The sequence below is a fragment of the Danio aesculapii genome, chromosome 19, assembly GCF_903798145.1.
Source record: "Danio aesculapii chromosome 19, fDanAes4.1, whole genome shotgun sequence".
NCBI classification, from domain to species: domain Eukaryota; kingdom Metazoa; phylum Chordata; class Actinopteri; order Cypriniformes; family Danionidae; genus Danio; species Danio aesculapii.
In genome coordinates this window covers 22,071,403-22,096,917 of record NC_079453.1, presented here as the reverse complement: position 1 = coordinate 22,096,917, position 25,515 = coordinate 22,071,403, and the positions used below count along the sequence as shown (strand labels likewise).

The 25,515-nt window shown below is 32.9% G+C and overlaps 1 protein-coding gene across 4 annotated transcripts in view; it reads left to right on the top strand.

Moving 5' to 3' along the window:
* The window catches only part of pleca (plectin a), a 239,793-nt gene that overhangs the window by 7,228 nt on the left and 207,050 nt on the right, over positions 1 to 25,515 (top strand). For all 4 annotated transcript variants that reach the window (XM_056479230.1, XM_056479231.1, XM_056479229.1 and 1 more), the window contains exons 3-4: positions 5,116 to 5,394; positions 15,513 to 15,705. In XM_056479230.1, coding sequence (XP_056335205.1) covers positions 5,116 to 5,394; positions 15,513 to 15,705 — 472 coding nt within the window. The remainder of the gene's footprint in view (positions 1 to 5,115; positions 5,395 to 15,512; positions 15,706 to 25,515) is intronic.

Below are 25,515 nucleotides of genomic sequence, written 5' to 3'. Positions count from 1 at the left end.
CAAGGTGAGTAGATGAATAACGGTGTTTATTTACAACAGTGAGCACACAAGGAGAACTGATGATAAGTGACTGGATTTTGGTTGTGTTGAGGATCCTTTGAGGCAGATTGGATGACAGACACCGAGGGAGACCGAATGCACACACCAGAGGGCTTGAGGGGAAGACAGACTGACGATAAACACAAGGCAGACAGGATACCGGGAACACTGGACAGACTAGGAGAGTTTCTTTAAACATATGCTTTTAAATGATCATTCATGTTTTAATATGGTAATTATTCATAAATCATCCAGTGATATTTATTTTCATAGATATTGTAATAAAGAAGGCGTTGTCCAACACTTATGTACCTTTTTTTATGAGAACAATCGTGTACTTTCATTTCAATTGTGCCATAAAAGGTACAGAACAGTATCTTAAGAGGTCTTTTCTGTACCATATAGGTAAACTTTGACAAAGGTACACAACTATTCCTTAAGAAACATTATTTGTACCACCGTGTACCTTTTTTCTGAGAGTGTGTGCTGCAATATGCAAAATACATTTAACTATTATATATAAAACGCACTGGTAACAACCTAGAAACAACTGGTAACATCCCACAACTCCTCATAATAATAACAACATACAAACAATACAGCAACACGCTGAAAACCACCCAAACATCCTAGCAACCATAAAGCAACATGTTAAATCCATCACACAGCTAATATCGGCATGGAAACACCCTGGTAACAAAAATACCTTAGTAACCGCAATGGCTAGATCTGGCATACAACTTGTATATGCATAGAGACTTGCTGGTGAAAAAAAACATCAACACACACAACATAGCAACACATTGAAAACCACCCAAAACACTCCAACTGTGCTGCAATATGCAACATACATTTAACTGTTTTATATAAAACACACTGATAACAACCTACAAAACAACATACTGTATATATGTCATGTCTGTATATATATAAATGAGTTCTGTTCTTTTGAACTTTATTTTCATTAAACAGTCCTGGAAAGAAATTATAATTATTAAATATCTAATTATATATAAATTATAATTATTTTATAGAAATATTAAGTATTTATCTTTGATAATTTCATTAGAATAACTTATTAAATCAGCATATAACAAGGATTTCCAAAGGAGAAGTGACAACTGAAAGTTCAGGAATAAACTGCAACAAAATTGTAGTAATTCATAATATTTATTTTATTCAATTTATATATTTTTTTATTCATTATATATATATATATATATATATATATATATATATATATATATATATATATATATATATATATATATATATATATATATTATTTATTTATTTATATATATATTATTTATTTATTTATTTCTTCAGTCAAATAAATCCAACTTTGTAGAGCATATGTGAGGAGAAAGGTTTTTTTTTTTACTTCTTCCAAACCCAAATTTACAAAATACTTACAAAAATTAGCATGCTAGAATATTATTTTGAACATCCCCATTGATTGATTGCTTTCCCAACCGCCTCTAGAGGCCAGTATTGTAAAATAAGCCATTTGATATCATTTTGAGCCACTTTTTAGTCAATTAGAAACTTTAGTTTTCCTTTGCCAGAATTGAGATGATCTGAGCATGATAAATGATAAAAAATAAAAATAAACCTCAGAACCTCACAGTTTACTCAATACATGGATGTACATGGTAAAACAGTTGTGCATACTCTAAGTAAATGCTCGGTTGCTTTAATCTTTTAGATAAAATATGGACATGCACACCTACTGGTTTAAAGACTTTAACCAAACAAATATTTTACATTATAAAATAATTAAGATTTAACCCAAAATTAAGTTGTAACAACTTGCACTTTAACAGTGTTCTTAGACTATTCCATTATGCTTTACAAATGTAAATAACAATTGCTCTATAGACCATTTTGAGGGATGTAAACAATATCAATGGTCCTAAAGAATTTTAGGTTTTACATTTTTATTTTCCATAGCTTCTGAGAATCCAAAAGAGGTATGTATTGATTATGTAATAACAGATGTGTTAAACTCTTGTTATGAAGTAGTTTGACAACAAGCAGGAAATGTTCATGGGCCAATGACATCGCCACATTGAAATGGTCTATAAAGCATGGCTTATTGGACAGTTGTTGTGTTGAAACTGGTTTGATAGACTGTCGAACGGACAGTGTAGGCCTGTGATGGCTCTGTCTGCATGAATGGAGGCATTTAGTCTCTGCACACTGTTAAAGGGAAACAAAAGGCTGCTTCCGTTCCTCTTCTCCAAATGGACAGAGAGAAAAGCAGATCCAAATCTCATTATTTCACAGCCAGAGAGAAAAGGCGGATCAAATGTATGAATTAGATTTGGTAATGCAATTAACAGAGCTGATGAACAAAATGATGAAATTCTGGGTCATGCAATAATGTGGATTAATGTTTGGAAAAGTATATAGAAACTGATTAAAAAGTAAAGTATATCAAATGTCAAAGTTATTGTTCAAGATTGTTTTTTGTTTGAAAAAAATGCACAAAAGCATGCACATTACTCTAATAGGGTGCTCAGCCAAACAGCAAAAAGTGCCAAACTATATACTGTAGGCATGGGCTGGTGTAAGATTCTGACGATATGATAACCTTGGATAAATATCACGGTATAACAGTATTTTGCTCTAAAATACGTTTTATTTATTTATTTTTTTTTTTATATGTCAATTTTTTTTCCCTTTGATCACAATGCATTTTATTTTTAGAAACATTTAAAGTATTTTAGAACAGTAAATGTGTCAGTCTAAATAGTTAAAGTAATCCATTGACTTCTGCTGTCTTCATTAGTTTCAAAAACATCTTTTCTGTGAATATAAAGTAAGCCACTGCGCTCTTTAAGTCCAGAGCATGCTTGGGTTGTGTTGCAAAAGCGATTTGTTTTTCAAATGTTTCCTGAATCGTGAGCTAAATAAAATAATCGTAAAAAACACTTGCACTTAAAACTTAAATATACCATAGGAATGATATAATAAAAAATATTAGCAGTTTTAAAATCTTGACTTTTCCTAACCACACTAAACCTTGAAAATGTTTTTTTTTGTCCCATGCCTAATATACTGTAATATAATATATACAATAATATATTGTATTGAAAAATTATCAAACAAAATTATATAAAACAAGGTGGCAACACCAAAGCTCCAAAAATGCACTAAAGGCTAACACAAAGCGTGTAATGTTTCGAGCACACCAGCTCCTCATCAGACACTGTCTGGAATAACTAAAAAAAAATTTGTCATTTTTCAAGAATTTGTGTGAAGTTTACTATCAGGTTTTTAAGTCCAAAATATTTTGAACACATTTTTTAGTAAGCTAAAACTGAAATAATTGCATTTTGAAAAAGTAAAATCAATTTTAACTATTTAATTTAGGCTTAAATCTAATAAAGTTATATAAAGTAGATGACCAAAAACACATGAACAAAAAAACGAAAATCAAAAAAATTTAAACCTAACTAAACCACCAATAAAAACTGTACAATTGTTACTTAATACAAAAATAACTCTAGTGTTGAAATTTATGTTTTCAGTCTTATGGCAGCAAAGGCAAAGGAACATTAGTTTTTCCGGTATTACTTGGTTTTGTCTATTATTTCTAAAACAAAGATGTTCACACATTATTAATTAATACTTGAATACTTTCATGCTTCTATTCTACTTGCCGCTTTTCAGTCATATTACGTTGGCTTCATATAGATTTGTTAACTTTAAGCTGAAATAAAATGTTAACTTTCGAAGGCAACATCATGTGTGTTAGAGAGAAAAAACAATCCCCCTCTTTTAAAAATGGTTAGTGTTTGCTTAAGATTTTTTTTAGGTAATTTAAGGATGGATGCTAAATCATTACTAGGTTTAAGCACTATGCATGAACACTAAAGTCTCATTTGTTAATAGGGTACTTAAAAAACTGAGGACTTGAATTAAAACCCAGCATAAATTACAGCAGGGAAAATAAGCATTGAACATTTTTCTCAGGTATTTCTAAAGGTGCTGTTGACTCGAAATTTTCTCCGGATATTGATAGCAACCAAAGAAATCCATAAATGCAAAGAAAACAAATATAATTAGTTTACAAATGAAGTTATGTGTAATAAAATGAAATAAGGCAGGGAAAAAGTACTGAAAACATGAAGAAAGGGAGGTGTAGAAAGGAAGTGAAAGCCCTGACAGCAGCTAAAATCTCTCAGTAGTTATTCAGTAACCTTCTGCCCTTCATCATTGTGAATTAATATTAGCTGCTTCAGTCTAACCTCTACATTATCAGGATGATGAAGATGAAACCAGGGTGAACATTTCAGCAAGACAATGATGCAAAACACAGCCAAGGACACTCTCAAATGCTTTCAGAGAAAGAAAATCAAGCTGTAGAATGGTCTAGCCAATCACCTGACTTGAATCCAATAGAAAATACAAATTTAACATCCAATTTGATAGATGCGAACCACAGAACCATCAAGATTTTCACACTCTGTTGAAGTCTGTGAAAAAATGACACCTGAGCAATTCATGTGACTTCATTCTCCATATGAGAGGCGTCTTTAAGCTGCCCTCATTTAAAAAAAGCCTTTTATATTAAGTATTAAATACATTTCAGTAATTTAGTACTTCCTCCTTCTGTCATTTCATTGTAATTACACAACAAATTTTTCTGCTTTGTTTTATTTTTATGTTTGTATTGTTTGGGTTTTTACCAATATCTGGTTTAATTCCATGTGAACAGCTCCCTTATTATTCCCAGGAAAAAACATGACGCGTTCAATACTTATTTTTCCTGCTGTATGTTCTACCTGCTTTCTGTGCGAAATCCCATTTGATCGAAATGTCCTCTTAATTGTGCACCTGACAGATTCAATCACACTCACAGACAGTTGAATAAAGGCTTCTTTGTGCGATCGAGCCGGTGGATGTCAGAAACAAGCTGAACACACTCTAAACTCACCGACAAGCCTTTTTGTGGCCTTACATGACATCTTATATTCATTTAAAGTCACTTAAACCTGCATAAATTTACTTGTTGCAGGTTTTATTACGGCGTTTCAAATGAATACTCTGATTTCACTGCTTTTTCAGCGGAAGAAGAAGCCGAAGGACAAGAGCGTCTCTGCAGCTCTGCTAAATGAGGGAATCGCCGGGGTGATCAAACTGGCAACCCCGCTGTCTCAAGAGAAACAGAAAAAGAAGGAAAAACAAGGGAAGAAGACTGAGGGAGAGGACCAAAAGAAGGAAGGAAAGGATGAGAATAAGGAGGAAGGGAAAGACGAGAAGACGATTACAGTGAGGAAAAGAAACAAAAAGCACCTGAAAGTCACCATCGCTCCTGGAACTGTGACTTCAGCATCTGCTGGGCAGGTGAGATCAGCTTTCAGTCTAAAAAAGAAAATGGGGAAATTATCTCAGGATCATTTTCACTTAATTAGGGCTACACCATATATCATTTCAGCATCAATATCGTAATGTATGCATCCGGAATTGTTGCATTGTAGGATGTGAAGTGTTGAGTTGGGATTATAGTTGATCAGCACCAGTTCAGAATGCATGAGAGTTTTGAGTCCATGCTGAATTTAACCATGATAGAGGGAAAGTTTATCATTTTCATGTGTTTTTAAGGCTTGTGATTGTGTGGGCATTCAGACACAAGTAATTGTACCATTTATAACTTTAATAAAGGTTAATCGTATAAAATAATTTATACAGTGAGGACTATGCAGTGTTGTTTTACATTTGCTTATTCAATTTCTGCACCTGGATGCTGTACAACTCCACAGAGAAACCATTGAGCCCTTTTTACTTCATTTGTATTTTTGCTCTACTGTATTTACTGCTTGCAATTTAATTATTATATTTTACACATGGTTCTCTTCCCCCTAAAACCAATCTAAATTAAATAATTCTTTCTATATAGACCTATTCAAATCATTGGGTGAAATTGGATTCATATCGCAATGTATATCGCAGAAAAACAAAATGTCGCAATGTCTGATATTGCAACACAATCTCACGGCAGTTCGTAACTTTTTGACTTAGTGCCTAATTCATATGAATTTGTACGATCTCATTCATCCAGTTTAGTTGCTTATTCTCCAATGATGGTTGGGTTTCGGGGTGGGATTGGGTGCCACGCCTCCTTTTTAAAATCATACTGAACTTGTACAAATTCATATGAATTAGCCACGAAAATGACAAAGCCTTAAATACTTATGTTTTCTCTTTAGATTAGGCTGGATACTTTCAATATTGTTCAGCCATACTGTTAATTTTGCCAGTCGTCCTTTCATTTTACAGAATAAATGATTAGTTTTTCTTTGGAAATACTTTATTAAGTAGTTTAAAATTGATAACTTTTATTTTTACTTGAGTACATTTCTAGTTGCTACCGGTATCTGTATTGGTACTGTTACGGTGCTATTTTTCTTCATCCACATGCAGTGACTATTTTATATGTTTATTCATTTTTGTTTACGATGTTGGCTAAGTAGAATAACTGGTCCCATGATTTCTGCCCAATCAAATCACAGTCAGAATGAACTCAAGACACAGACAATTTATAAATGCCAAAAAACATGTACAGTGTGGAAACATTAAAAGTGTCCAAGAATTCTCAAAATTGTTACACAGAATGACAATTTGAAAGACTATTTAGCATGTCACAGATGAGAAGATACATTAAGCTTACTATTTGATAACTGAAATTGTGCAATGGCCTTAATAACTATGTGCACTACAGAATGTTACGTTTTCAAACATGATTACATAGATTGCTTGTTTTCTATTTAGTGCTGCATAAACTTGGCTTGTGGTGCCAACTGCTGTAGGTTTTTAGTCTGCGTTCAAGACATATATCATCGCAGCTATAGATTTTTGCCTCTTAGGTTACACAGATGTTTGTAAACATAGTGTATCAACCTGCATTATGTCGGCATTTTAAATGTGCATATATTAATGTAATGTGTTCTTACATTTATTTAATCACACATTTGAAATTTATAGTGAATTTATATGCATGCCATATAATTTACACAAATTAAACACCCTTTAGCTCAACCTGCCTGCTAAAGTAGCCACTCCCCAAACTTCTGCTATTGGTTGAGCAGAAACTCTGTGATCACTCTCAATCTTTCAGTTCCCAAAACACTTCACTGATCAAGGGCCAACAGGACTTTTTCTTATTATGCTCCAAATCTGTGGGATTCTCTCCCAGCTGACATTTTTAAATCTTAAAATATTTTGTTCAGGATAGCTTTTTATTAACTGTTTTTCCATTGATCTGTTCTGTATCTTTTACATTTGTTGTATCATTAACCTATGTTGTCTTGATTGTTGGGGGGTTTAAATTATTCCTGGGTCTGCATACACAACCAGTGGGTGGGGCAGTGTTTTGTTCAGGCTGAACTTTATATTTTGATGCTTCAACATTTGTTTTGTAATATTATACGTTATAATTTTATAACGTTATATTTTATATTGACATGGAAATCGTTATATTTTATATTGACATGGAAATCGTTATATTTTATATTGACATGGAAATCATTAAAAAAAAACATAAAAGTTAGTTAGTATTTAATTCTAAATGAATAAAAATTGAATTTTTTTATTGCAACAAGAATTTTTGGCAGGATCTAATTTGAATGGCTCATCCTTATTCATACATTTATCAAAATTACATCAAAACCGTTATATTGTTAATTATTATTTTAAAAACTGTCTTTAATTTAAATCGAATTTGAAATGTATTTTTTCTTGAGTCTTCAGTTTCACGTAACCCTCCAAAAATCAATCTAATATGCTGATTAATTTTCCTGTTGCAACAGGAAATTTGAAGGGGCCATTGTAGACTTTTAGATTTCAAGGTTTCAAGGTTTCAAGGTCAAGGTTCTTTAGATTTTATCCCTTTTGTTATTTTACATCTATGAACAACTTATATTTCTGCTTACTATATTTTTATTGCTAACAATTGCAATTAGTAAGAAACACAGTCATTCCAACCATTTGATTGGAAAAACTTTGGCATGTACGCATAAAGAATCACTATTTTTTTGTTCTATTTTATTTAAACACATTATTCTTGTTAGTGTCGCTAAAATCGTCTAATAACTTAAAACACTGTATAAGTTAAATGTATAAAATATTTTAGTAGCTTATTCATCAACTGGTCTGGACCATCCAAGATCTTTAAAATATTTTGAAAACATCTATTGTACCAATGAAGTGCACTAGAGGGTTAATCTCGGTGGACATTGAGCACAATAGGCTGAAGTTGGCACTGAGAGTGGCGCTTTGTGAAATAGCAGCCCTCGCTCAACCAGCTCATGCCAATGGCAACAACTATCCCTTTTTTTTACAAAGCTATTGAGTGGTATAAAAGCTTCTGTTATGTAAGATGTTGTCCTGTTAAGTACATTTGCTTGCAAAACGTGATGACGACTGCTTGCAAACAGTAAATTCAATGACTTTAATGATGCTGCATATACATGGGCATAAACAAGGCATTTTGTGTTACATTTAAGGCCTGAAAACTGCATTTTTTAAACACAACAACCTAATGAAATAAAAAACATAAAAAAATAAAAAATATTTGAAGATCATTAATATTGATTGATCACTTTTTCAGTAACGCATAACATTGAATTTCTTTTAACGTTAAACCATCAATGAGAAATGCAGTTGAAGCATTTTAAAATCTTTGTTAATTTAAATATTTTCTAAAAACCTGTAAAATCAAATTTTGAACAAAATGATGTTTTTCCACGTTATAGAAAGATTAAAGCCGACATAAAAAAATAAAGCAATGAAACCCTAACATAAAAAAGACAAACTAAAATTATACTGTATTGTTTATTGCTAGTTAATGCCGTAACTAACTAATTGGACTATATTTATATTATTGCACTATTATTGTTATGGATGATGATTATTCATTCATTCATTTTCTTTTCGGCTAAGTCCCTTTAATAATCTGGCCGCCAACCCATCCAGCATATGTTTTACACAGTGGATGCCCTTCCAGCTGCAACCCATCACTGGGAAAACTATTATATATATTATATATATAACTAGGAAAACCATTATTTATATATATATATATATTAGATAGATTAGATTCAACTTTATTGTCATTACACATGTACAAGTACAAGGCAACGAAATGCAGTTTCGGTCTAACCAGCAGTGCAATAGCAGGAAGTGCAGGATACAGGTATAAGTTATAAAGTGCAGTTATAGAAAAACTATGGTGATATTTACAGATGGATGTACTATGAACATTATATACAGGTTGTATCAGCTATGAACAGATTTACAATAAATGAATATATGTACAGGATGCTATTAATAATCAGGAGTGGCAAATAGATAAACAATTACAAATGTCCATGTGCAGTGGGTATGTCCAGTTCAGATAAGTAAATCAGTGCAATGACTATGTGCAAACTTTAAATGTGCAAATGTTAAATAGTGCAGTGATTGTGAGGAGTATAAGTTAGAGGAGTGTGGGGGTGTATTGGGGGGGGCAAAAGAGTCAGTGAGGGGCAGAGTTCAAGAGGGAGACAGCTCTGGGGAAAAAGCTGTTCCTCAGTCTGCTGGTTTTTGTCCGGGGGAGCCTGAAGCGCCTGCCGGAAGGCAGGAGAGAAAACAGTCTGTGAGCAGGGTGAGAGGTGTCCTTAAGAATACTGCGTGCTCGGCGCAGACAGTGTTTCTTCTGGATGTCCTCAATGGCTGGCAGTGTTGTCCCTGTGATGCGTTGGGCAGTTTTCACCACCCGCTGCAGTGCCTTACGCTCAGCAACAGAGCAGCTTCCATACCAGACTGTGACGCAGTTGGTCAGGATGCTTTCTATTGTGCAGCGGTAGAAGTTCACCAAGACGGCTGATGAAAGCTGGTTCTTCTTAAGTTGCCTCAAGAAGAATAGGCGCTGGTGAGCCTTCTTGACCAGGCTGGAGGTGTTGGTGGTCCAGGAAAGGTCCTTAGAGATGTGGGTCCCCAGGAACTTGAAGGATGAGACAGGCTCAACGGCCATCCCATTAATGTGGATGGGATCATGTGAGCCTGTTCGTCCCTTCCTGAAGTCCACAATGAGCTCCTTGGTCTTGCTGGTGTTAAGGAGCAGACTATTGTCGGTGCACCAAGTGGCCAGATGCTGTATCTCCTCCCTGTAGGCAGTCTCATCCATATTGCTGATTAGACCAATCACTGTGGTGTCATCTGCAAATTTGATGATGGTGTTGGATCTGTTCACAGGCCTACATATATATATATATATATATATATATATATATATATATATATATATATATATATATATATATATATATATAGCATTTTTGTTGTGACGTCATTTACTTCCGCATTGTTGAAATTGTCAAGGTCCGTATTGGCCCAATACCCCCATAAGTGGTTCCGTTCTCTCATCAGTTGGAATAGAATAAGTTTTGCTGTTTATTATAAAACAGACAACATATACAATTATTTTAATCACTTAAACTGTGTTTTATAAAAATTCATAGGGTTTTCTTCAAAATCTTACCAAACTTTTTCATTTACACCTTTGCATGTGGATTTAGGAAGCTTTTGAATTTGGGTAGGGAAAATCCAAGAGGAAACCCCAAAATAGCACTTGAATTTGAGGTTAATTGAAATAAAATGAAAAAATCTACAGAGAAATGAAAACTAACATTTATTGAAACTAGCAACAATTACTGAAAAACTGAAATAAAAAAAAAATATTTTAGTTTTTTCAAAATTAATAATCTGAAGTCAAATGTGGCAGCCGAACTAAACTATTATAGCTAAACTGAATCTAAATATTTCAAAATAGAAATGCTCATAAATTAAAAACTAAACTAAATGAAATAAAGTACATTTTAAAATGGTAGTAAAAACTATGTTAACACTTTAGGTCACAATTCATTTTATTAACTACTGGCTTATTACTTCTCTATTATTAAGCTATTAGCGCTACAATGGTAGTTATAAAGTAATCCTACCCAAAACCTAAACCCATCTTCTACCTTACCAACTATTAATAAACAGCTAGTTGGTTTATTAAGCTAGTAGTGTTAGTTAATGGTTTGTTAATATTGTGAACTGCAGCCTAAAGTTAAGAGTTAAACTTAAATCACCATACATTCTTTACCAAAGGTAAGGAATAATGGTCACACTTTAAAATAAGTTTTTTTTAGTTAATCTAAATATATTTACTAACATGAGCTACTGTTAGCATGAACAGTCCTTGCATTTATGAATAAAAGTTCAACATTTACTAATGCCTAATTAAAATTTTAATTCATGCTTGTTAACATTAGTTAATGCACCTTGAGTTAACGTGAACTAACAACGAACAACTGTATTTTCATTAACATTAACTAACATGAACAAATACTATAAAGCATTAACTAACATTAACTAATACAACCTTATTGTAAAGTGTTACCGGAATAATTTATGGTTTTCAAAGTTATCTCTTACATAATGCCTATAATTGGCAACAAAACTAAAAACAGTAATATTGTAAAATATTACTTTAAGTTTTATAGTCTGTAATCCATTTTTTTTGTTTTAGAATTGTATGTTTGCATGCACACACCTAAGCCCAGACACACGTATACATGGTTTACAGGGACACTTGAAAGGCATGATGTATTTTAAACTGTAAAAAAATGCTTATTATGGCCCTATACCGCAACGCTGCCCCTAAACCCAACTCTCACTGGAAACTTGTGGCTAATTTTGAATGTCAAAATACTCCATTAATTATGATTTTTAAACCACCTTAATAGAGCTACAACTAAACCATACCATTACACAGTATTGTGTCCTTGTAAACCACATACACCTGTACACGTGCGCACATGCCACAGCATAAAAATGACACAATTTAGAATAATTTGGAAGAACTCAAAATGACAGATTTATAGTTTCATAATTAGTATTTGACTTTTTATTATTGTTTATAATTATATATTTCTGTGCATACAGCTTTTAAAAAATAGTTTTCATAGGCTATGTATACACAGCTTATTTTAAATAAAATGTAGAATAAATATTAAATATCAATAGAGAATGGATACCAGTTTATTTATTGCTTTGTAGTTGCATTAGATTTACTGTTCTGGCAGGTGCTTTAATTCAAAAAGTAATTTTGTGATTGTGTTGGTTTTCTGGAAATCAAACTTTGGTGTTTGTTTGCAGATACTTTGTTTATCTTATGCACAAATAAATAACTCCATGCTTATTTAACTTCTTTAAGAACTATATTAAGTTTCTATAACTAACATTTGACATATGTTTTAGAGTATTGGTCACTGGGGAAAAGTAGCATTACTTTGACTCAATACTGTATAGTTTATCAAACAGAGATGCATTTGTTCATGGGGAGGCAATAAACTCTCCCCCGCATAACAGATCAAATCTATCGTTGCATTGTGCAAAACACCCAGTGACATTCCACCATTGTGTGGATCTGAAGCTCTACAGGGGCAACACACACTTGTACAGATCAGATCAGATCAGATCAGATCAGGTCACCTTTCCCTTCTCCAGCACTGATCATCCACAGCATTTTGCACCGTCATCTCCACGGACAAACAACACCAGAACATACAGCAGCTCTGGTGTAATCACTCGGCGTTTATAACCAGGGCGGTCCGTGCTGGATTCCTACCGGGTAAGTTGTACTGCAGGTACATTTTTTGTGTTTGTCCATATCGCAGCATCTTTGCTGTCTGAATATGCGTTATTCGCAGGCGGGACGCTGTAAGTTTGGCATCGCTTTACCGGAGCGTTACATGCGGGGTGGCGACACTGACATTTGGCGTGTTGACAGATCTGAAGGGAGGGTGAAACAGCTGGATGCTGCTGTAGATGGACTGTAAAGTGAAGCTGTTGTTCAAATGATGCTCGGTGCGTTTGCCGCATCGTTGAATTTGCTGAGCAATGATGACGAAAATGTTCCTTACCGTGCGGAAACGCGACGCGCTGAGATTCCTGATAAACGGCTGAATTTATTGAGAGCGAGATATATAAACAAGGGCATGAGGTTTCTGTCAGTTTGCCGAAGCGAAGTCGGTTAGGAGAGCAGTTTGTTCCGGTATAGATTTTTCTGCAAAATGTGTTTGTGTCCATGTTAACATTGTGAGGTGTAGGCTATATAGCATATTACATTTTATAAATGACACGAACAGAATGCAGCACTACGGTGAACTCGATAAACTATGCCTTGTTTTATTACACAAGCCTACACAGTTGTAAGTTTTGGGTCGTTAAAATATTTGTTTTTAGAAGGGATATGCTCCTCTGGGATGCAGTTATGCAATTACTTGATCAAATAGCCTACATATAGAAAGAGTATTTGTGTTGTAGCCTAGTCAATATGTAGGCTATCTATAAAGTGCCTTCAAGACTCTTAAGTTCTGAAATGTTGCTCTTAAATAAGCTTTTTCTTAGTCTATTATGTTTATATGCATTTATTTCACTAACTCAATGAAAATAAACTATTTATTGTCATAAAAGTTAAATTACTGAATCTACACACGTGTCTCAATCTGCTTGTTTATAAAAATCAGTTGGCAAATATAAGCTTCATTCATTTTTTTTTTTTTTTGGCGTAGTCCCTTTATTAATTTGGGGTCGCCACAGTGAAATGAACCACCAATTTATCCAGCACATGTTTTATGCAGTGGATGCCTTTCCAGCTGCAACGGATCACTGGGAAACACACATTCACACACATTCACACTCATGCACTACGGACAATTTTAGCTTACCCAATTCACCTGTACCGCATGTCTTTGGACTGTGGTGGAAACCGGATCACCCGGAGGAAACCCACAAAAACACGGGGAGAACATGCAAACTCCACACAGAAATGCCAACTGACCCAGCCGAGGCTCGAACCAGCGGCCTTCTGGCTAAAAAAAATGTTCGAACTTCAAAAACCAATACCAATTGCCATTTTTCAAAACAAGCATAAATGCTCTAAATGGCGCAATTTTAATTTTAAATTGGCAAGAAATTATGTCCGATGTTTATAAAGTAAAACAAATATTGAGATTGTACTCACCTAGTAAATTATGAGAAACTGTTGAATATTACAAGTATTCAATTGTGGGCTTCGTTTCATATGTAGTCCAGTCTTTTCACATTTATTGCAGACTAGAAGTCACTGGCTGACTTTGTAACCTCTCTAAATCACCGCCCTGCATTTTACTCCTGTCTGAAGTCTGTTCACATCTACTACCAATAATGACGTTCATTTTCTTGCTTGGGGGCCACTGAAACATGCTCTTTGCATCACCTTCATGTTGCCTTAGTAACTTGGGAGTAATTAATCACTCTCAAATCAATCTCAGACAAGATTTTCCGCCCTCTTCAGGAAGTGCAGCACACCGTTTTAAAGATTTGGTAATTAATGTTGATTATATACACGGGTATTTTTCACAGGTTTAACATGTTTCTTTCTTTCTTTCTTTCTTTCTTTCTTTCTTTCTTTCTTTCTTTCTTTCTTTCTTTCTTTCTTTCTTTCTTTTTCTTTCTGTTGGCCAAACTGAAACAAGTTATGACATTTATCAGTGTTGTTTTTTGTATTTATTTATTTGTTTTACAATGATTTTTTTCTTTCTTTCACACTGTTTTAGTGCTCTCTAAATGATTTCCACACAAAGAAAATATAAATAAAATAAAAGTAAAAGTAAAATAAAAGTAAAATAATATTTTTTTCTGATCAGCAGCTAAAGTGAATATGAAAAAGGAAATGTTACCTTGTTTTTACCATAATAACATAACCAGGACCAAAATGATTCAAATACAAAATCAAAAAAATAAAATAAAATAAAAATTAATGTATGATGTAACGGCATGTATGAAGTTCATCTGCTAAGTTTTGTTCTCTTATTAAAAAATCTTAGCAATTTTATATATATTTATATATATATATATATATATATATATATATATATATATATATATATATATATATATATATATATATATATATATATATATATATATATATATATATATATATATATATATATATATATTCTTTTTTTTCAACCTCTTCCTAAATGCATTTTGATGGTTAATGATTCATTCCTAAATAATAGAAATTAATACATTTTCCTGTTCAGTCATTCAATTCCATATCTACAGTGCATTCTCAGGTTTCTGTGTTAAAGATATAAATGATTTTAATATGAAATGTAGTTTTATTACTATTTTATTATTAATTTCAAACTTTAAAAATCATACAAAAATGATATTCTGAGTCTAAAATTTATCCTGGCTACAGTAATTTTGATGAGAAAGTTTTGTGTTGTCTTCTAGTGCCATAAACCTCCAGCAACTGTCCAAAGTGGTGCTCCAAAGTGAACTGAAGCCTCCACATCCCTCTGAGGAGTTTCTGCTCTCTGCTGTTGCATAGTATCCTAATGCTGTATCTTCTGTAAAGCTCAAATTTTCTGTTTCATTCCCAGGTCATGTCAGGGGGTCGGCGGCGGATGCTGGAGCGCTCTGCCTCAGAGGAGAGCGCCAGTGACCTGAGCACCTCACCATTTCCTGGAGACACCTTACCATGGAACTTGCCTAAACACCAGCGTGTCAAACGCTCCAAATCTGCCTCCGGAGACGTCCTGGATCCCGCAGAGAGAGCAGTCATCCGCATTGCAGGTCAGAGAGTCATACAGATATATTGCCGCACTCACACTGTCAAAAGTAAAGGTACTTAATGGGCATCAGGTTCCATGGAAACTTTCCAATGTACAAATGTTTTTTTTTAAAGTGGAAGAGGGTTCTTCAGATTTCTAAAAAGATTTTTTACGCTAAATACACTGAGGAAACAGCAGATGTCATAATTATATTGTTATACAGCAGTCAACATGGTCATAAGAAAAGAATGCTTAAAAGACTGGACAAAGACAGTTTGATGAAGATTATATCCACTTTAAATGTTGACTGCTTTATTGTAGTAACATATATAATAGTTGTTTGTGGCTAATATTTTGCAGCATCTACAATCATTTAAACAAACTCTCATTTTGGACATGTTTCTTTGGAGAACCAAGCAGCTTCTTCTTTTTTATTTTATTTTATGTTTTATTTTTAGAGTTTTTATGTATATATATTTAATAAATTTCTGGGCGGCACGGTGACGCAGTGGGTAGTGCTGTCGCCTCACAGCAAGAAGGTCACTGGTTCTAGCCTCTGCTGGGTTAGTTGGCATTTCTGTGTGGAGTTTGTATGTTCTGCCCGTTTTCGCATGGGTTTCCTCCAGGTGCTCCGGTTTTCCCCACAGTCCAAAGACATGCGCTATGGGTGAATTGGGTAAGCTAAATTGTCCTTAGTGTATGTGTGTGAATGAGTGTGTATGGATGTTTCCCAGTGATGCCCTGCAGTTGGGAGGGCATACGCTGTGTAAAACATATGCTGGATATGTTGCCGGTTCAATCCGCTGTGGCGACCCCAGATTAATAAAGGGACTAAGCTGAAAATTTCTCATTTTCTTATTCAATTTCTTGTTTTTTCATTCAGTTTCTTTTCTTTATGCATTTTTCTGCATTTTTAAAAATATTTCTTATAAAGTTCAATGATTTTCAACTTTTAAAATATTTTTTCCTCTACTGATGAACCAGTAAAAACACTGACAGCCAATAAGACTTTAGTCGTATCTTTACAAAAGTTAAATTAAACTAAACTAATGCTGACTAAACTACCATTAATGCTTATAATAAACAGAACTCATCTCTTGGTGTAGGTACTAAAATATTTTAGCTCAGGCAAAAATTAATATTGTTTGTTGTCAACAGTGTAGTGATGTTTGAAACACAGGTCTCACAGAAGTGTTAATTTTTAAGCCAAAGTTTCTGTTGGTGTGTCACCAACTTGAACCCTTTACAATATACATTGGGGAAATATACACATTAGCCACTCATATATGAAATTCGCAGTTGCATAAATTATTATTAAAAAGACTTGATTTCACCTTTAAAATCTTGCCAAACTATGATAAACATGACTGCTCCGATGTAGTCAGAATACATAGCCACTTTTTGGAATAGAAGTCAATGGAGAAAGATGCTATTTGAGTAGTTAACACAATCCTGTTTCTATTTAAACATTGCTAGAGGACATGTTATCCTAAATGTCTTCTTAAATGTGTCTATATGTCTGACAGTTGCTTTTAAAACCTCTAATGTCACTCAAGCATATTTACAGATGGATAACTAGCATTCGTGGCTTCGCTAAAAGTATTTATCTTATGTGTTAGCATAGACAAATACAGTGTTTTGTATCACACATAAACCTGGAAGGCTGTATGCACAAACAGTATTTCTTGCTTGGCAGGTGTCTGATCTTTCGTTGAAGGTCTGTACAAAACAGACTTCTTTATGTTTACTTGAAGATTTTCTGTGGTGTTCAAATATTTTTAGCCTTTTGCTAACTATAAACTTGGGTAAGAATGTCTAAATGTCCAGTACTTAGAAGTTTTATAGTCAAGTTGTACATTTACTGCATGCTATTTGTGTGGATTTTTAGTTTTGGTAACCTGCAGTAAGTCTGTTCCCTGTGTGACCCTGCCATCCTGCAATAGGTCTGACGCAGCTGTTTCTCGCTCTCTCTCTCTCTCTCTTTCTCTCTCTCTCTCTCTCTCTCTCTCTCTCTCTCTCTCTCTCTCTCTCTCTCTCTCTCTCTCTGTGTGTGTATGTGTGTGTGGATAACAGTCCAAACTCAGAACACACACACAATATTGGCCAAGGGTGTGGTCTGAAGACGGCAGTGCTCTTATCTCAAATACTTCTTACTGTATGTTGTGTATGCATGGGGATGATTCTGACACTATTAAGCATATCATTATGTTCATCTGTGCCATAAATCTGTTATGTTGTTAAGTTTGTGGAGCGTTTTCAGTGGTGTGTTGACATTTTTATCTCACAGCGGAAATGCTGGTGTGTTTTCTGGACGAGCCACATCCATTGTTCCATATGCAGACCTTGAGAAACTTTAAAACCTTTAACTATTATTAGGGCTGCTCGATTATGGGAAAAATCATAATCACGATTATTCATAACGATATACAGTTGTATAAGTGAAAATTATTCGCCCTCCTGTGAATTTTTTTTTTATAAATATTTGCCAAATTATGTTTAACAGAGCAAGGAATTTTTCACAGTATTTCCTATAATATTTTTTGTTCTGGAGAAAGTCTTAATTGTTATATTTTGGCTAGAATAAAAGCAGTTTAAAATATTTTTAATACATTTATATATATATATATATATATATATATATATATATATATATATTTTCATATATTTTCTTTTGATTGTCTGCAGAAGAAATTACTGTTATACAATGCCTAATTACCCTAATTAAGCCTTTAAATTGCACTTTAAGCCGAATACTTAAACAATATGTAGTAAAATATTATGTGCTGTCATCATAGCAAAGATAAAAGAAATCTGTTATTAAAAATGTCTTATTAAATCTATTATGTTTAGAAATGTGTTGAAAAAAACTTCTTTCTGTTAAACAGAAATTGGGGCAAAGGGTCACTAATAATTCAGGTGGGCTAATAATTGTTGCTTCAATTGTAAATATATATATATATATATATATATATATATATATATATATATATATATATATATATATATATATATATATATATATAGATAGATAGATAGATATACACACACACACACACACACACACACACACACATTCACTTTCCTCCTGTAAATAAGGAAAGGGGAATAAATACAATAGAATAAAAATATGAAACAAACGATGCTTTAAGCATCTTCCCTATAAGAAAAAACTTTAATTATAGCTACAAAAGTCCTTCAGTCAAGAGCAGTGAGTGATTTTCTCTTTTGTTGTTTGATTAATAAAGATAAAAACAGTCAGCAGCAGGACTATTGCGCGCTGTCACTTTAAGAGCAGTACAGTTCTGATTTATGGTTTCACTTTCACATGTCTTTTGATTCTCAACTCCTTTACTCACCCTCAAGATGCCAACTTGATTATTTTTTCTTTATTAGAACAACATTTTTCAACATTTTTACAGACACAGACACACACACATACACACAAGCAACTCAAAATTATCACTTATGTGTCCTGATGATTTCATTTACATTTATTCATTTGTTTATTCATAGTCCCTTTATCAAACAGGGGTCGCCACAGCGGAATGAAACGCCAACTTATCCAGCATATGTTTTACGCAGCAGATGCCCTTCCAGCTGCAACCTATCACTGGGAAACACCCATACACTTTCATTCACACACTACGGCCAATTTAGCTTACCCAATTCACCTATACTACATCTTTGGACTTTGGACTTTGCACCCGGAGGAAACCCACGCAAACACGGGGACAACATGCAAACACCACACAGAAATGCCAACTGACCCAGCCGAAGTTCGAACCAGCGACCTTCTTTCATTTACATTTAAACTGATATAAATTTACTGGAAGCTTATGACTTCAGATTTGAAGACATTTATTTCTTTTTTCTTTTTCTAGTTTTTGAGGACTTCTGAAAAATATCAGATTTAAGGTTATGAACGGAACAAAGAAAAATAAATGCCAAGTGGGTACATAAATAAATTTAATTCCAAAGGTAAACAAGACTATATTTCATAACCTATTGGCATTTAGCAGATATTTTGGTAAGACTTTATTTTGATGGTTCCTACCCGCTTGTTAAGTCATGACGTATCAGTGATATATGTAATACTGTTTCCGGGTCCAAGCCGCTACTCATAGAGAAAATATTTGTTTATGGCCACTTTTTGGTCAGATCACACATTAAAGTGAATTTTTGTCGTCATACTTAACAAGCGGATTGCACATTTTGTTGACTAAAAGTTGCATTGCAACTACATGCCAATTAATTTTCATTTGAATATAATAGACTGCTTAATATCTGTTGATACTGTTCCTTCAACAGACATTTAACTGACTATAATAAACTTTGCAAGTACATGTCAACTTACACTAAACCTTACCCCAACCTAACAGTCTAGTTATAATCTAATGAGAATGGCATGCAGATCCAATGTAATTTAAATTCAGCAAATTGCATTAAAGGAATCATCAAAATAAAGTTACTGATATGTTTTTCTTATTTTATCTAATATTTAATCACTTAATTTGGAAAGAGTAGACAAAAGAAGAGTTTTATGTTTCTGTTTGTCTTCTTAAGTACATATGTTTTGATGTATAAATTATTATGTCAGGAAAAAAAAAGGGTTTTTATTTATTTATTTATTTATTTATTTATTTTATTATTTTTGTCTATCATTTCATCCTTCCGTGAATTTGGTGTTCCCAGTGCCTTTTTCCCATAGAGATGCCCATCTTTATCGTAATTAACATATTTATGTATTTTACCAATAAATTTACATTTGATTAGCACTCGGCTGCCATCCTGTGGCAGTAAATTTCATTGTAGAGATGCACAGTTAGGACAATAATCTTTTATATATTTATATTATATGTTTTATATTACAATAATCTTGATATTGTAATCATGATTAGAAAAGTTGATGAAATAATCTTAGTAGCCTCTGTAGAGAACAATTATATAAGAACAACCCCCCACTTTACTGATATATATATATATATATATATATATATATATATATATATATATATATATATATATATATATATATATATATATATATTTATAAATAATAATAATAATAATAATAATAAATAAATAAAGCATTATTCTTTGTGGAACCAGTGATGCCAATAAAATGTGTGATCATATCTCTTTATATATCAACATAAAATATTATCAGTAGTTTTTGTTATCAAGGGACCTTTTAAAATAAGCACAACATTAATGAATATTAGTTTTATTGTAATGAAATCCATGAAACTTTGAATTAAAATGTACAAATCTAACTTGTTTGGCTCTTAATATTATCGATTTAGACTATTCAGACCTGAAGTTCTTGGCCTGGTTTTACACACGGGTGCCTTCGTCTAGTGTGAGCCCCACAGAATGATCTAGAATGTCTGGAATTTGACTTGTGTAGGCACCAGAGAAAGTGAGCTGAATGATTTTTATGAGTTTCATGGGACAGCAAGCATAACATAACAGACATTGATCTGACAAGGGTTACAGACACAAAATAAAAACCCAAGACTGCCTTTTTTATATTATATTATATTATATTATATTATATTATATTATATTATATTATATTATATTATATTATATTATATTATATTATATTATATTATATTATATTATATTATATTATATTATATTTTTTAGATTAATTAAAGTATTACAATTTGTTCAAAATACAGTCAAAATAAAAGCTCCTTTTCAAATAATGCTTATGAAACATTAAAGTCGATATATAAAAATACATGCAGTTTTTTCTTGGTGTCATCTCTGCACAGCACAAACTGATTATCAGTTACTCCTCACAGAAACCACCGGTATCTCCAGAGGAATGTACTGCATATATATGTCTTTAATTAAAAATTTACCCAACAGACTTATTGCAATGTGACAGCCTACTGTCTGTCAAAACTATGATATTCCTGTGGTTTTATTTTAATTTACTGTCGAAATTTCGTACAATACACTCCATAAAGCTCAGGGGAATATTTGTAAGCTTTATAGAGCACATCACGTTGGATCAATTATTCATGATTAACTATAAATAGCACAGAGAAGTTTATTCCACATACTTCCAGACCTCAAGAAATCCAGTGAATTATTTAGACATGATATTTTAGATTTAGACACAATTATTTAGATCTAGATAGATGCAAAGAATCTAACTTTCCATTCCTCACTGTGTGTTACTTTAAAGACTGATAATTTGCCACTTTTTAAAGCAGATCTAATATGAAATGATTTAAAAAATTTAGCTTTAGTTATATATTAATACACGTTTGGCGTTGTTGAGTTTTCATGTTAAGCAATGACATTAAAGAAAATTAAATGGCAAGTCATTCGTTCCAAATGATAATTAGAGTTTTGTGTGTTCTCTAAATGTAAGTCCTATTATAACCACATGGTGTCAGTAGTCCAAGCTAAAAATGTTGATATCAGGGTTCATACAGGGTTTCCAACAACCTTTTTATGACGTTGATCACAAAGATCAAGAGTTTCTGCCCATTAGACTAAAATGCTTTTGTACTGGTGAGTAATGTAGAAACTTGAGCAGTTTTGAAGTATTATTGAGTATTTGACCATGACCATTGAGTATTTGGCTTGAATTGACAATACAAGAACAATCAGACCAAAATTCAAGGGGTCATGGACAGATCTTAAATAAGTTAATAATACACAGTCATAAGAAAAACTATAATCACATACACAAATAACATATCATTATACAGAAAGAGGAAAAAATAAAATAATAATAGTATTAATAAAAATAAAATAATAATAATAATAATAATACAATTACTAAATTAAACCAACAAAACTAAACAAATGATAATTGTAATGACACTTTTAGCAAATAACCATAGGGAAAGCAACTAAAATCAAGGATCGTCTTTAAATACATGTGTATAATATTTCAGGAATCTTAGGTTTTTTATTCTCAATAAGATGAAGTGATTTTAGGAGTGAGTTAATTTCTATTGTGAAATAAGAAAAGGATGGGTAACTGTTTGCAAATTTCTGTTTATGAATGAAAAATTTACCATCTAAAACAACTAAAAGTAGGGATGTCCAGATCCAATCACGTGATTTGAAATTGGTGTACTCGTTCGTAATCAAAAAAATCTTTTTTCACATTGTTATTATGGGGTATTGTGTGTAGGATTTTGAGGAAATAAATGAATTTAATAAATAATGCTGTGACCTTAATGTGGAACAATTGAAGCGCTATGAATACTTTTTGAATGCACTATATATATATATATATATATATATATATATATATATATATATATATATATATAAATATATACCTCGATTTGAATGCCGTCTCGCCACTATTTCACAGGGAAAGCCAGACCTTTTTTAAGAAGATTTCTGACAAACTACTTCATTTACCACAGACATATGGAGTTCATCCATAGCTCCTAAAGCCTTTATGTATTATATAAGTATCGGATCAGGTTTCAGTATCGGTAGATACTCAAAATCAAATGAATTGAGGGCAAAAACCCTGATTGGGACATCCCTAACTAAAAGGTAGCTTAAGTTAATTGTCAGGTTCCTATTCTTAAGTTCTTGATGTGAATAGACGTGTTGCTCATTAGTGACCACAAAGCAACATACCAGAAAACCCACAGACCCTCTAACATTGTGGAAATGCCTTCTGAGTGGCAAGCATTTCATTTTTCAGAAAATGTAAATAAAATAAAAATAAGCTGACTTTTTTTTCTTTCTGCACAGGTTTCGACTGATAACTTAACCAGCTGTGAAAATATGTTTTGAGCACAGTCCATAAATATGTTGGACATGAGGTTTTTGCATCTATCTTTTATGGCATATCCAGTTTCCGTAACTCTTGACAGATTAATCGTAGGATATTATTTTCATTACGCATTTGTCAATTTAGGTGTTCAGAGCACATATATCAGGCTATATTCAATTATTTCCAAAGTTTTTTTTATCCCACGAGATCTCCAAAACAGGATTTATGTAGGCTGTTTTTCCTGAAATACACACCACCCACATTTATGGTTTGATTGTGTGCAGTGGTATTTCTTTAGAAATTGTATTGCGTCTGAAGCCAAAATGTGTGCAGTAGTTTGAGAAAGACTTTCTTAGTGACATTAAAAATGACAAGCATTATCCAGTGTATTTGGAAAGAGCTGACGGGTTGATGCATTGTGGCCACCCCGGGAATGCTTGTAACAGGGCACATCTGGTATAAGGGATTACTTATAGGAACGGGCGGGGTTTGCGCCCTTGAGACCTTTGGGGGTTGCAAGATGGCTGTGTAGCATCAAATATATAGCAGCTACCAGCTTGTCTTAGTTTGCAGAAAGGGGGTAAGGAGAGACATGCAGTGCTGCATCTCTCACCCACTTCATTCTTTAAAAGCTAATTGCATTTTAGAGCGATAAAAGTTCAGTTCCTCTGACCCCAGCCTCATCTCAGGAAGCTTTTCCATTTTCTCCTCTGATAGACTGCAGGACATACTTTATACAAAGGGGCTTTATTTCCTGTTCTTATTCCCCCCTGTTCTTTTTTTCTTCTTCATTTAATCACTGCCTGTGTATAATGTACTGTACTGTTATTTAGGGGATTTTGTAGCGAGAGTTAACATTTGTCAGTGCTGCCACTATTTTATCTTTTCAGTGTTTTCTAGGTTGCTACTACCATATTATATACATACAGTTGAAGTCAGAATTATTAGCCCCCGTTTAATTTTTTTTTTCTTTTTTAAATATTTCCCAAACAATGTTTAACAGTTTTAATAACTCATTTCTAATAACTAATTCCTTTTATCTTTGCCATGTTGGCAGTAAATAATATTTTACTAGATATTTTTCAAGACACTTCTATGCAGCTTAAAGTGATATTTAAAGGCTTAACTAGGTTAATTAGGTTAACTAGGCAGGTTAGGATAATTAGGCAAGTTATTGTATAACAAAAATATAGCCTAAAGGGGCTAATAATTTTAAACCTTAAAATGTTTTTGTTTTTTTTTAATTAAAAAGTTTTTATTCTAGCCGAAATAAAGCAAATAAGACTTTCTCCAGCAGAAAAAAATATTATCAGACACACTGTGAAAATGTCCTTGCTCTGTTAAAAATCATTTAGGAAATATTTATAAAAGAAAAAAAAAATCAAAGGGGGGCTAGTAAATCTGACTTCTACTTCATATATATATATATATATATATATATATATATATATATATATATATATATATATATATATATATATATATATATATACACCATTTATATATATATATATATATATATATATATATATATATATATATATATATATATATATATATATATATACCATTTATATATCCAACTGCTATATATATATATATATATATATATATATATATATATATATATATATATATATATATATATATATCCAACTGCTCATTAACGCAAATTTCTAATCAGCCAATCACATGGCAGCAACTTAATGCATTTAGGCATGTACACATTGTCAAGATGATCTGCTGCAGTTCAAACCAAGCATCAGAATGGGGAAGAAAGGTGATTTAAGTGACTTTGAACGCGGTATGGTGGTTGGTGCCAGACAGGCTGGTCTGAGTATTTCAGAAACTGCTGATCTACTGGGATTTTCACATGCAACATCTCTAGGGTTAACAGAGAATACTCTGAAAAAGAGAAAAAATTCAGTGAGCAGCAGTTGTGTGGGCGCAAATACCATGTTGATATCAGAGGTCAGAGGGGAATGGCCAGACTGGTTCGAACTGATAGAAAGGCAACAGTAACTCAAATAACCACTCGTTACATCTGAGGTATGCAGAAGAGCATCT